We start from the raw sequence: 14,635 nt of genomic DNA on the forward strand, positions 1-14,635 counted from the left end.
CATCATATAATTTCACTGAGTCATATTTCAATATGAATGCATAAATAATAAGAACTATATTTTAAAAAATATTTGAAATAGTATCAAGGACAAGGATAACACTATGTCATTTGGGACGTGTTTCTCAAAAAGAGCTCATTATTTCTATCCTTTGAAAGAATTAGTGCCATATGGATTGAAACTGCAGGACCAATTAAAAATATTAAAACAAATCAAAGGGAATTTTTAAATAAACTCTAGCTCCCTGAGCCAATACAATGCCTCTGCCTCAGTGGGCTAGAAAACCTCTTACACCCCCATACTGCATCTTTCAAGGGGGGACATGTCAGCCTTCTTTCTGGCGCCAAGTGCCACTAAGGCAGGCTTCAGCCAAGTACCCACAACAGGGTCTGCCTGGCAGGCAGCTCCATGGGGGCTGGCTAAGCAGCCCAGCTGTGCAGACTTCTGGTCAGCTTGCCAAGAGCACCCCGTGGGGAGCTGCTCATTTAGGTGATGAGAACCCCACGTGGAGCTAAAGGCGCTCAGTCTGCTGACAGTAGCTCCTGCTAAAGCAGATCTTCTCCCCTACTGGGATCAATGCTCATCTGCTTTGCTGGCATTTCTGCCCTAATTTGTGTAATTTGCCCTCCTGCTCTAAGCCCTCCTCCTACCTACTCCCAATTATCCTTAGAGTGAGCCAGGACCAAGAGTTTGAAGACATTCTGTCACCCTTAATGGATTGTGCTGGAACCCTGGTAGGTCTGGGTGCTTTGAGAGCTGCCTTTCAACAAGGGTTAAGGAATGTGCTGCAGGTATACTGCATCCCTGCTATAGTTTTTCTCTTGGTCTCCTTCTTCTGGCAGAAGACAAAGCCAACTCTAAAACTCCTTATCAATGTATGAAATCCAGTTATTTCTACCAACTCTGGCAGACGTATGCTTTTACACATCCTTGTGGCCTCTCTGAAAGGGACGGCAAAAAAGTTGCATGATTTAGGGCTCACTCTAATAAAACTGGAAAGGAAGCTTTGTAAAGGCCTGGGACTCCAGCCTGGTGGTCTTTGTACTTCTGTTTACACACAGCACATAAGAAGCAACAGATTCAACATTCCTTCAGAGGAACATGGGCAACAGCAACCCTTAGTAGGAGAGCCCAAGCCCAGCTCCACAGAGAAGGCTGTGGAATACTGATCGGGTACTGATGGTCTGTATGCCAGATAATTAGAGGTCAGAGGCCTTTGTCCAGCTTCCCTTCCTGTTTGCTCCCTCTGCCCTTTGATGGAGGACTTATTCCCATCTTCACACCTCTTCTTCCTTCTTTCAACTCCCACTCTGCCAGACCCTTTTTGAGTGCTCCTCTCTGTCTGCTTGGGAATGCTGACCCTCTGTGGACTGGAGCCCAGTCCAGCTTGGGGCAGGCTTCTAGGTTAACCACCTCACCACTGGAGAGAATGGCCCTGGGCTAGACTATGACCTTGAGTTGAACTTCTGACTCAATCCTTCTAGGTGCCAATGAATAAACATGGCACCACAGGATGTTGAGTTGTCTGTACATGGCAGATAACAGAAAGGCTGGATGTGTATGGGAGAAAAGTGGAGAGCCCGCCTTGTGAGGCAGGGTGTGCTGGCAGTGCTGAGGGCTAGAACTACTTTCCCTGCTCCTCCCCAGATTTTCCTTTTCTGCCTTCCTCCTGCTGCTAAAGTAGGTTTTCTCCTGGCACCAAGAACCCTACAGGAACACTTTTTTGTGTGTGTGACAGCCATGTTTTGCTTTTTTTCAGCCCATAAAAAAACTTGAATGCTTTCAAGAATTGGTTAGCCCTATCTACTGGTTCTATCAGGTACTGATACACAGAAACTGGACCTTCTGTATCAACCCGAGAGGATGAATCTGACAAACATCTCTTTGAGGATGAGCTTATGAAAGGGCACAGAACCTGTTCCCTCAGCAACTCACAGCAAAAACAGGGCTGCTAGAGGAAGTGGGAGATGCTCAAGAAGGTAGTCTATGGAGTGTTCATTCTGGTCCTCTCCCCTATTCTGGTCATCTACAGTACTCAGGCAGGTTTTGCATTTCATTCTCTTGTCTTAGTTTACTAAGCTGTAAACTTCCTTTTCTAAACACTACTGTGTGCTTAGAGTGTGGAATAAAGAGGGGAACCATTCTCCTACTGGTAGGCTCCATCAGATTGGGTTAACTCTCCACTCTGTACTCTGTGTCCCCAGAAAGAAAAGAAAATACACTAAAAACACTCATGCACACTCCTACAATGCTCATGCCACTCCTTCCAAGCTGGCAGGGCTTGCTGGGCATGTGGATAGACGGCAGACTCAGCTGGGCTGGGTACCAGAAAGGCAGGCCTGAAAGTGTACTGGTGTGGCCCCTAAGTCCCAGCCCTGGACTGGCAAGGAGAGGAGGCTTCGGGATGGCACTGTGGATCAGTCATGCATGGGCCTCCTTCCTGCGTTAGGTTACATGAGAGCTCCTGAGGATTTGGAAAGGTTCCTGCATGGATGAATGCTTTTAACAAAGATGTCTCCTATGTTAAATAAAACTGATGAATATTTCCTGATTTCTGTGCAAAACCCATCAATGTTTAAATCTTTCTTTTTTATGATGAAAAAATTCATTTAAAAAAAAACAATTTCCATTCAGGTCAGGAATTCAGCCACAATCGTCCCCTGAGTGATCCAAATTCAGCTTTTTAAAGCATATTCAAAGCTGAATAATCATCAAACACTATTAACAAGACCCACAACCAGCCCCCTTCCAGTACATGGGCCACCAACATTAGATGGTCAGAGGGTCCCATGAGAAGCCCTCTGGAAAATGGGAACAGGATAGCTGGGAAGTCTCCAGGAGGCCAACACCAATGCTTACAGTGCCTGTCAGGATTACAGATTTGAGCTTGAGAGGGAAGAACCACAATGAAAGAAGTTCAGTCTGTGCTGAGAGAAATTCAAGATAACATGTACAAGGCAGGACATACCTCCTTTGACTAAGGTTAAAATCTACTCATTCTTACAGCTTATATTTTCTATGGCAGATTAGGAAAGCTACATTAATTCTTTAAGTAAATCTAATAAATGTAAGTGGGGCCCAAAAGCCCCTGCTAGGAGCAGCAGCATTTATAGATGTGCAAAGCTGGTATGTGGGGTTGTCTCTTACACCCTCAATCTGGAATTGGCTTCTAAGCCACAGAATTAAACTGTTATATATCTTTTTTTCCCCAGAGAAAAAAATCATGCTGCCTCCAAAGGTAATGCACACCCATGGGCATCTACCCACTCACCGTCCCACACACCACCCTCTAGCTTTTACCCTTCCCTATGTGTCAAGATGCCATGCATTATAGCAGAAGTGTAAGAGTTGAAAGGCTAGAGTAATGGCACCTACCTTGCCTTTGTTGAAGTAGTGGATGATCTTGCGGCATAGTCCCTCTTTCCGCTGCCACTCTGTCTGGGATGGGTAGTGCAGGAATTCCCGCAGTGGCCGTTCCTCCCACTGCAGCAGCTCACAGTAGAGAAGCAAAGTGAATGCGGCCTCTGTGGGGACAGGCAATGTGGAGGTCCAGGGGCTTCTGATCAGGGGTCCAGGAGTAGCCTGGTGCCAGGGGACTAGGCTAAACACCATGCTAGGGCAGGGCATGTGCAGCCTGGATCAGGGACACTGGATACCAAAGGTAAGACAGAGGGACTGTGCAGCCAGTCAATAACCCTTGCCCATAGCTTTCAGGGGCCTAAGATCCTGGCAGACATTTTCCTCTCATGGCCTAATCACTAATGTGGGGCTCCAGATAAAGATGGCCTAGTTCCCTGAGAATCTGTGCACAGGTTGCCTTACTTTGGGACACTGACCTGTCAGAGAGTTGTTGGGTTCCTTTTTGGTCAACTAACTACAGCTTCTTTCCCAACCTTTTCAGACTGGCTCTTGTGGGTGAGCACTGACCAAGACTTCCCTCAGCCCTCCCTAAGCCAGCCCCAGTGCCTCTAGCATGATTTTTTGACCTCAGCATGGCCCTTATCTCTACTATTTCTAAGAGGACCAGAGAGGAGTATAAATGGTGGTAACTATCTGATGGGCATGTAGCCAGAAGCTCCATTCCAGCATCTAAAGTTGATGCTGGAGCCAGACCAGAGGACCAGTGACACCTTACCCTGGATGTGGAACTGTTGGAGAGGGTTACAGAAGACAAAAGCAACTAAATACTATGGTTCCCTAAATTCTAAGGCATGTGTCACCCTGAATTATAATCACTGTTGTACTTGCTCATTTTTAGTGGGCCTCTCCTACTGGCAAGGTGATTAGCCCAGTTTCTGCTTGGCCTTCAAGGCCTACTCACATCCGCGCCCCATGACTGTGACGAATCTCATTTCTAACTATCCCATAACCCCCTTCTAGTTTTAGCCAAATACAGCTACCTCCAGCCACTTTCCAGGCTCCTTCTCATAGCTTCTCTGCCTGTGCTCTGGCCACTGACCTTCCTGCCCAGGGATGCACATGCCTCCTCACTGGATCCAGATGGGAAGTCCTTTCTTTCTGGGGGCAAGACCCTGAGGCACTCAAGGCCTCCTCTGGAACTGAGGAAACCAGGTGAGATCTTTTCCTTTCTTGGCTGTATCCTTTACAGATGTTATTCCTGAGGCCACCAGAGATGTGGTTCAGCACCCTCTCTCTATCCAAATCCCTGACCCAGCTTCACAGTCATGGCCAGTCCTTGAGGAGTTTAGTAAATGCCTCTAGAGTCCATGAAATTTATCAAAGTCTATTACTTCACCACTTTCTCAGAGGGTTGCTGGAATCATGAGTGGAAGCAGACAGAGATTGTCAGAGTCAGTCCAGTCATTTCAGATTTTAATTCTTGCCAACCTGTGTGGTCAGGAAAGGTTGTATCTATGCCATACAGTCTCTTACATTTAGATATAAGGAAGGAGGATTCTGTGTTTCTATAAATCCATCTAATTCTAGTCATGTTTATGGACAAGAATAGCTTGAATTTCCTGGTCTGTCACACAAATTCAAGTTGTATGGCTCAAAAGCAAGGATATGGTGGCTGGTCACTACAGTGAAGAAGGTGGCTATTTGGGGGGAACTATGGTACAAGGTGATCAGGCAGGAGAGACATGCACATATACCCACCTAACTAAGAGTGGTACTCAGTAAACAGCATGACAGGCAGGCTGACTGCTGTTAAATTTATTTCATTAGAAAAGGCCTTGGGATGCCTGGGTGACTCAGTGAGTTGAGTGTCCGACTCTTGATTTCAGCTCAGGTCATGATCTCAGGTGGTGAGATCAAACCCGGAGTTGGGCTCTGTACTCTAGGGAAGTCTGCTTAAAATTCTCTCTCTCCCTTTCCCTCTTCCTGCCCCTACCCCTCCAAAAAAAGAACAGGCCTTCGTATGGATTAAGTTGTAAATACAATGAAAAGGTGTCTAGCCTGTCAGAAAGCCAGATGAACACTCTCCATATTCTCCATTGGGAGCTCAAAGTGGGGCTGCTGTGCAGTTGCAGGGCAGGGCAGCGTAGGCTGCAAAGCAGTTCTGCCAATGAGTTCTGGAAATCCCAGGGTTAAGTGGGTATTTCTGTGTTATGGTCTCACTTAGCTCTGGCTATGGAGGTCCTTAGGAAGGCTTTGCTCATGGAGTGACACTGAGCTCAGGATGCTCTGAACCTAGCACATCAGAATTTAAGGTTACCCTTGAGGCCTCACAGTGAGTAGATATGAGGCAAGGAGAGAGCAGAACAGCTTCAGACAGCAGAGGACCTGGCATGGCAGTACAAGGGCGATTTCTGCCCACTTTCTCTCCACTACATGTTACAAAGGAGTTGAGGGAAAGCAGTGAGGTGAAGGCACAGCACAGACCCCAACACTCTGCTAAGATCTGGAAGGTACCAGATCAGAGCCTTTTTCTGCCAGCTGTGCATTCCTGTCCAGCCTGTCCTCAGGGGGAGGCATGACTGTCCCCCTTCCACTCACCTGTATAGTTTTCAGCCTGCAAATGCATATCACAAAGCTTATGGATGTAGCGGATATACATCTCTTCTTTGTTAATTTCAGATTTGTAAAAATTCTATAAGAGAGAAGGAAATATACATAAAGATGAGGGAGGCTTCCACCAGTAGTGGCCATACCTGAGCTCCAGGCAGCTGGCCAAGGTCCTGGGTGTGCTGGGCAGGAGAAGGAGGGCAGGGTATGGAGGCACTCAGCACCAGAAATAGAAAGGACCAGTCAGAAGGCACACCTGTTCCCCAGGTGTGGTGGAGCCTGTGACAGATCTGCAGGAATCCTAAGTAGTGAGAAAGAGGAAGAGTGCCAAGGCAGACTGAGAATTAGGATATGTCAGGGTTGACTTGACCTTGCCAAGAGGCCAGAGTGGAGTTTTGCCCAAAGAGAAGCTCATGTCATTCCTTTTCCAAATGGGAATGTGACTGATGAGGTGCCATTCTCCACGATACCAGGGACAAAGCTGAAATCTTGACTCAAACCCTTAGGCTCACAGCCACTGTAGAAGGGCCATGCCCCATCACAGTGCAGGACAGAAACCATTCCACTAGGTAGATAGGAAGAAGGGCCCATGTCCTCTCACCATCAGGTTAACAGTGCAGCCAATCTTCTTATTCTCTGTTTCCTCTCCTTTCATGCAGTCCCTGGAAGGGAGAACACAAAGGAATGACCCATGGCATAGAACTGCAGTATCATGGAGGTATCAGTATGACTAAACCCTAAATTAGGATGCCCTCCAACAGGAAATGCTTCCACAGATGGGGACTGTACAGTGAGCAACCTCTGAGCTTTGGGCCCACTTTTAGGGTTCAAAAGTCTCTGTTCAACTGAACCCCTCATTCTGGCGGCAGAGAGTAGGGCCCAGATAGTACATAGGGCATTAAGTGGCACTGACCAATATCCTCAGCACAGAAGAGTTTATCAGTAAAACAGAATATTGAATCCCCAAGTCCCCAAGGAGAGGCACAGAGCTTTTCTTTCAGGGAAGTTTCCTTTTTTTTTTTTTAAATAATAAATTTATTTTTTATTGGTGTTCAATTTGCCAACATACAGGGAAGTTTCCTTTTGTAGGATAGTGTTTAACAGAAGCTAAGATGCTCTACTCCATGGACTGAGCTTCAGGACTCTGTGGCTACAGCAACCATAGCATGGTTGCCATGTTAACCACCTCACTGGCTTTTCTCCCTGTGGTCTCCTTCCTGTGCATTAATGAGAAGCAGCACATTTGAAGTTTCTTTCTGGCTTAGGGGTAGCTTCAGCCAGGGCTGGGTGTAGGAGGGGTCAGGGCTGGCCTGGGAGACACAGAACAAAGGGAACCCTGAGAATGGATCTTTCCCTATGGAGAGAGAGGTCAAAACTAAACTCCTCTTGAAGAAGCAGAGGCATGGCACGAGGAGACAAAGGAGAAGGAGAACCAGACTGGTGAATCCTGCAAGAAGCCTCCTGTGCACACAGCCAGTCAGAGTCCCATTTGCCTGTTGTGCCTCTTTGGCACCCCATACTGCTCTGGTATATAGATACAGTTCCTTGTATAGCTGTGGGTTAGGGAAAGGCTGCATAAGCGGGTTTATGGAACACTAAGATCAGGTGGAGAGGGTGCCTTGGCTTTCTCCACCTACAGGCATGGGGCACAGTGAGGAGCATCACGACTGAGAGTCAGGAGCCCTAGTCCAAGTCACTGAACCTCTGGGTGATCGTTTGACAAATGCAGTTATCTGCACCTTCCCAGCTGCAATCCAGCTCCCAGAAGGATGATGACTTTTTTTTGGAAGAAAGAATACTGAGAAATCTACACAACTCTCATGATATTCCACAAAGTCAAGTGTCCTACCATCTATGGAGGGTTACTATCAGAGTTGGTGGCTCTTTGGGATTTGAAACCAAGGTCCTTCTTGTTGGGTTCCCTAATATCAGCCATAGGTATTTGGTTCCTTTGTAGCCAGATATGGGTGTCCTGAACATGCCACTGCAGAACCTTTTGGATGAATAGGAAATGCCCCTTTTGGAGCTAGCAGGGATGGGAAACTGCTGTGACTTTTCAAGAGGAGGGCCAGATGGTCAACTTGTTACAAGCAACACACAAGGTAGCAGGAGGCATCTGTCTCTCCAATAAGTTGGCTCCACATAGGGCAGTGAGATCTCAACTAGCTACTTTGGCATTAAATGGTTTGTTTTTTTCTAGAAAGCATCTGAAACACTTACCAGGCATCACCTTCTGTTTGGCCATAACTAGAACTTCACTGCCAAGTCAATTAAACAAAAGCAGTGGCCTCAACCCTGTGGTGCTAAGGGCATTTCCTATTCATCTTTGTGTGCTATGACCACCCTTCCGATGCACTGCAAACAGCTGACATTTTTCTTCTGTGTGGCTACTCAACAAAGATGATACCTTTTATTTTTTATTTTTTAAAGATTTTATTTATTTATTCATGAGAGACATAGAGAGAGAGAGAGAGAGAAGCAGAGACATAGGCAGAGGGAGAAGCAGACTCCACACATGAAGCCTGATGTGGGACTCGATCCCAGATCCCAGGATCATGCCCTGAGCCAAAGGCAGACGCTCAATCGATGAGCCACCCGGGCGTCCTGAGAGGATACCTTTTAAAGCCAATGACTTGGGTGCAGCCACTGCTCTGCTCTCCCTCACTCTTTCTCTGGAGGATGAACAGGGAAGACTCTCCTAAAAAGGCTTCTGAAGCAACTGGCTGCGAGCATCTTGCTGGTGCTGATCTAGAGTAGGGCCAGGGCAGCCTTTAGTGAGACTGGAGAGGTGTGAGAATGAAGGTTCTATAACCTCCAGTTCCTCTTCCATGTGGATGATTCCACTTAAATCCTCAAGGGTTTGGCAACTCTATCTCTGTCCCTAAGAACCACTCCCCCCAACCCTGACCCCCAGGGGGTCTGCTTCCTCACATGGAAAGTATAGCTGCCACCAGTGAGCATCTTTATATCTGACATAAAATGTCACTCACACAAAAGCTGAAGACATTAACACAAAAGTTGAAGAGGTACTCAGAGGAGGTTCATGCTGGTCTAAAACTGAGTCTCCCACTCTAGGTTCAGGTCATTCTGGAGTATAACCTAAACCTATTAATTATTTGTAGAATTAATGTATATACATTTAACTGCCAACAACTATTTTCTTTTCTTTTTTTTCCAACTATTTTCTTAGTAGGTTCTTACTGAACTAAACTGCATTGTGGTTGAAGAGACTTCCTTGGTTTCTGCATGGTCTCCCAATCAATCAATATGTACTGTACACCTGACAGAGAACCATCAAGTCTCCATGCAGGGAACCAGGGAGATAAGGACAAGGTCCCTATCCTTAAGGAGCTGCTCTCTTCAATTGAATGAGTCAGAAAGGTGACAAATGATCATCATTCAAGGTGACTGATACTTTGAAAAAAGTATGTGTAAAGATCCAGGTAAGCTCCTATCTGCAACAGCCTCCTTGATGGAGCTTGGTGGGACACAGTATATAAAGAAGCCTAAAGAGAAGGATGTGAGTGGTGACAACATGAATGAAGGGGCAGGGCAGGGCTCCTGAATCAGATGTGGGTTCAGATCCTAGCAGTGGCATTTCCTACCAATGGTATTTCTTCACTGATAAAAACCAGGATAACTCTTCAGGACTACATATGGGCTTAGAGACAATGTTTATCAAGCACAGAGCACATGGTATATATATATATATATTTTTAAGATTTTATTCATTTATTCATAGAGATGAGAGAGAGAGAGAGAGGGGCAGAGACAGCAGAGGGAGAAGCAGGCTCCATGCAGTGAGCCTGACATGGGACTCGATCCTGGATCTCCGGGATCACGCCCTGGACCGAAGGTGGTGCTAAACCACTGAGCCACCTGGGCTGCCCCACATGGTATGTTTTTAATAGATAAGAGCCATTATAAACATTATGGTGTTTCCTTTCCTGTTAACAAGGAGCAACAGTAGGAGGTTAGAGTGTACACATGGGCAGTGGGGACTGTCAGGGGACAGGGCTGGAGACATGGGCAAAGGCTAGTTTATGAAGGACTTTTATGCCTTGTGAAAGAGTATGAACCTTGTTTTTTTTTTTTTTTTTTGGAACCATTTCTGAGACAATAAATGGAAGAGAATGAAATTGGTTTTGGTCATGAATTTGAGTTGTTTGTACAATGTAGGTACAAAAATAAAAAAGACAGCTAGAAATTAATTTTGACTCTTTTTGGTAGGCCACAATGAATAGAACTGACCTTTAGTAAATGTTTTGGTGGAGAGGAAGGTTACAGAGTTTTGTCCACCCTTCTTCCCTGTCTGATGGCAGGTGCAGAAAAGGTTGGGAATGTGGCATGAGCAAAGGAGTTCACTATTCTAAAAGGGGTCCCCAAAAGGCCACTTGTGACCTCCTTAGACCCCCCCCCCAAATGGGCTAAAACTCACAAAAGCACAACTGTGCTACAGGAAGAAGGGATGCTTAAGATGCAAGCCCATTTCTCAGGAATCTCATTTCCATGTCTGGCTAGTGCACTGGACACCTGAATTTTTGCAAAGCAGAAGTCTTGGCATAGCAGTACCCTCTATTCAGCTGCCACTGAAGATGGCCTCCACTCCCTCATTTCCTGATACGTGGATTGAAAGTGCTCCCCCTAGTGTTTGCACATCTTGTAGCAGAGAAGAGACAACTACTGCTTGGTGATGGATTTCTTCTGTTATTCTTCCTCACTCCCTAGCACCTTCCTCTAAGCTCCCAAAAGGTATCCTTAGCCACCATATGAACTCTGCTGGGAAAATAAGCCTGCCATGGGGGCTTCATTGCCACTTCTGGAGTAATTCAAAACCCATGATATGACAGAAGGCAAGACTTCATGAAAAAATTAATCTTACATGAATTCTCAGAGTGAACACAGCATAAAGATCTCTCAGCTCACAGTCTGCTTCCTCTAATCTGTTCATGGCCAGGACCAAGGAATAGAAATAAATAGACTTTAGGCAAAGAATAGAGGCATGGAAAAGTAGGGTCTCCAGTCCCTGGAAAAACCAACTGGAAGTCCTATGAGGTCACACTTCTGCACCAGGTGACGTTTCCCTACCCATCTGCCATATAGCCCTCAGGAACATCTGCACAAAGGTCTACAGTTGTTTCCTGCATTGCTATGCTGTGCCCATTCCTCTGAGCCTTTTCTGGATGGAAAGCCAGTTGGTGGCATGTCCCTGGGATACCCCCCGGTGGCACATATTATGGGGGAATCCCAGGAAGCCCTGGACTACTTGTGGGAGAAGGCTCTTTCCCTCTCTTTCCTGCCCATCAGTAGATTCCTAATGACTAGTGATGGCACTGAAAACAAGAACATGGTTCTGAGGGCTACATGGGCTCAATTTTAAGGTCAGGGGATGTCCTTGCTGAGGAAAATATCCTGATCAGAGAAGAGGTCAGGTAGGTAGATGCCTGAGAAGATACCTGTAGTCAAGCAGACGTTCCATGAGGCGGGTTACTGAGGTCACAAAGGAAATGCCGGTTTCACGCCATGTTTCCTGTTCAACCTTCTCCAGCAGGCTATTGGTAGGAGGGTAGGGGAAACAAACACAACATACAATTCATGAGCCTTCCCTGGGCACCAGAGTGAGGTCCCGGAGCCCATGGGGCCTGTGATGGATCTGGAGACGGCAGACTTACCACACTGCAGTCTTACCTGGGGTAGGGCCCAAACAGCTGGGTTCTACTCCATGCAGCAGAAAGCAAAGACAAGGTGATTACTGAACTGGCAGGAACAGATGAGCATATTTTTCCATTTTCCTGTATAAGTTCCTAAGGATGCCAATGAACTGAGGAAGGTGTTTTAAAGCCCAGCCCTTTAATGTCACTGTGAGGTTTAAGGTGAAATAGCAGCTGAATGAGAGCCCACTGAGGATGGATGTGGCTTTGTAGTTGGCTGTCTACCTCTATCACTGCTCAAGAGGCATCCTTGGCAAACATACAAACTTATCTTTTCACATAAACCAAGAAAAAGGTTCCGACTACTCTTCAGGGTCCAGTATGAAGAGTAGTGAGGTAGCTCCAGGAGCTATATCTAGTCATCTCCACTGTCCAGGGATGCTTTCCTGTGAAATGTACCAGAGCCAAGAGCTAAACGCCCAGGTCCTTTTCTCATCTGCCAACCCATGTTCCTGGTACCTCAGGGCAGCCTCTGGCTTCTCTGCTTTCTTACATATCTCTCCTAGGGGATGATGACCTGGACTCTCTGCTTGCTCCAGTGATAAGCCCAGGTCCAGGTCTCTTTCCTGATTCTTTTCCACACTGTCTCTCACTCCCTAAAAGTCATGAAAAGTCACCTGGAATGGCAGGTTCAGATAGAGGTCCAGCCTGGCTGCTGTTAATGCTGCCATGACGGTGATGGTCTTCCCCACACAGTGTGTGGCGTTAGCCGAAGCTTTTGGGAAAGTGAAGCTTTCCTATGTGACCCATACTACTCTAGAGAGAAGGCAGAACCATTGCTCTGGCCTCTAAACTGTGTGGATGAAGCCGCTGTCAGTATTTCTCAAACTACAGAGCTCTTCTGTCTTGGAGGACTGAGAAAGGTATTCTGTGAACAAAGAAGCCTGGGAAATGGTAGTCACACACCTTTTGGAGGTATTTCACATCTTTCTTTGTGTTGTAGGCTTTGAGAAATCCTAAAATACAGAGGACTGTTCAATTTTGTCTAATTGAATCTTTTTCTGAACTGATTAGCCCATGATCCACATATTTTTTTTCCCAGCATCTTCTCCTAAACACAAATTGGGAAATGCTGCTCCATGGCTCTCAGCAGCTTTTTATCCTCAGACATGACTTAGAAGAGTTTATGAAACACTATTTGGTCAGGTAATCAGTAACTACAAGTTATTTGTGTGCTTTTTTCCTCTGTAATAAAATCATCTGCTAGTGACTTAGGAAGAGATTTCTCTGCATTATTTTCATAATTAGAAACATCTTCAGCTAAAAGAAAAATACTATAATATGGATTAATTTTCATGAATTATAATTATTTACATTTCAAATAAATTCAAATTTATTGTGTGACTCATCCAAGAACAAAGTGGGCAGGATATAGCAGAAAGATTTCCTGCTGTCAAAATTAGAAGATCTGAGTCTTCCCTCACAGAGCTGCTTCTCACTGGTCATTCAACTGAAGGCCTGCTAACACTTACTTTCTTGATCTCAGTTTTATCACTTCATCAGGGTAATTTTTGCTCTGACCACTTCACAGGTGTGTTGTGAGGATCAAGCAAGAAATGTCAACATATTCTGTACACTGTAAAGTTCTAAGCAAATGTACAGTATTATTATTGGAAAAATATGTTACAGGCTTATCTTTAAAATGGCACTAAAACAAAATATTAAAGTTGGAAATAATGAGTAAGATGTGAGGGGACTTTAGAGCTGAAAGAGTCTTAAGATTTTGTTTTTTAGGAAGATAAAGTGTCCAACATCACTATCTAGGAGGACCATGGCTCCCCGGAGTCCCTCTTTTGGACTTAGCCCTATGGCAATTCCTATAAGGTCTCTTGGCCTCCATCAGTTCAAGACAGAAGCTATGAATGGTGGACTTGGGAGAACCTTGACATAATTCAGTACAACCTCGTTTCACAAACAGGGAAGCTGGCCTGGAGAGTGGGTACAACGTGTTAAAGTCACAATACCCATGGTAATGTTTTTTTTTCAAGCTAATTATATCATGTTACAAACCAGGGACTTAACTTTTTTCCTCTTAGAAATGCCAGCACTGAGCCCTCACTGAGTCTCCATGGGCTGTTTGCCCAGCTGGATACAGTGCATGCTATGAAGACATATGATGATCCTTTTCCTATCAGCAAATATAAGAGCTCGGAGTTATTGCCCATCTCTACCTCTTTAGTCAACTATGGCAATCCCTGAGAGAGCTTGCTGCCTAAATGCCACCTTCCTGTTGACTAGGAACAACCCAGGTCTCTCCTGATACCTACCCTCTGAAGCTTGGGGTGCACTACCCTTTATCAGCCCACTTCACCCCCTCCCCCAGCGTGGGGTGCCATGGGCTGAAACAGCTTACAGCAGGCCGAAGAGCTCCCTGTAGCTCTCGTCGCCTTTCCCTTCTGACACCATGCTGTCCAGTTTGTCAATCAGCTCGGCCTCCACCTAGAGGGAAGCAGAGACTTTGTAAACCCATGCTGACTTCAGAGGAAGGATGGGAAATCCAGGTCCTACCACAGGTGAGGATGGTGGGGGAACTCCTTCCTGATTTTTTCCTTGTACCAAATAAATCCTAGGGAAGGCAGGATCTCATCTACGGCACCAAGAAACCACCCTGTCTCCCCCGATTAGGAAGGCCTCCCACTCCAGTGGTTTAAATAAAAGTTGGAACTTACACACCTCAGATACTCTTTTCCCAGTCTAGGGACAAAAGGCAAGGATTCCCTGGAAAGAAAAGTATTTTGGATCCAAAAGAGGCCTTTATCAAGTATTCATCTTTCTTTAAAAATGCTCATTCTGAAAAATTTGTGTAAGTAAAATATATTTGGTTAGAATTTTCCCCTCTAGTCAGCCAGTCAGAAAGGAAGCCTGCTGCAGAGCTCGTCCTCACTGTAATGGCTGATATGATTCTGAGGTGAGCCAAAGATGAGTGCTTCATTCAGAGATTCTCCTTCAGGATACAA

At 45.8% G+C, this 14,635-nt stretch overlaps 1 protein-coding gene across 2 annotated transcripts in view; it reads right to left on the reverse strand.

Moving 5' to 3' along the window:
- DOCK3 (dedicator of cytokinesis 3) overlaps positions 1 to 14,635 on the reverse strand; it is a 505,777-nt gene that overhangs the window by 28,103 nt on the left and 463,039 nt on the right. For both annotated transcript variants that reach the window (XM_055343227.1, XM_055343226.1), the window contains 6 exons: positions 14,032 to 14,117; positions 11,656 to 11,682; positions 11,424 to 11,519; positions 6,569 to 6,629; positions 5,959 to 6,052; positions 3,376 to 3,524 (listed from right to left, as the gene is read on the reverse strand). In XM_055343227.1, coding sequence (XP_055199202.1) covers positions 3,376 to 3,524; positions 5,959 to 6,052; positions 6,569 to 6,629; positions 11,424 to 11,519; positions 11,656 to 11,682; positions 14,032 to 14,117 — 513 coding nt within the window. The remainder of the gene's footprint in view (positions 1 to 3,375; positions 3,525 to 5,958; positions 6,053 to 6,568; positions 6,630 to 11,423; positions 11,520 to 11,655; positions 11,683 to 14,031; positions 14,118 to 14,635) is intronic.

This window comes from Nyctereutes procyonoides, unplaced genomic scaffold (genome assembly GCF_905146905.1).
Source record: "Nyctereutes procyonoides isolate TBG_1078 unplaced genomic scaffold, NYPRO_anot_genome, whole genome shotgun sequence".
Taxonomy (NCBI): Eukaryota; Metazoa; Chordata; class Mammalia; order Carnivora; family Canidae; genus Nyctereutes; species Nyctereutes procyonoides.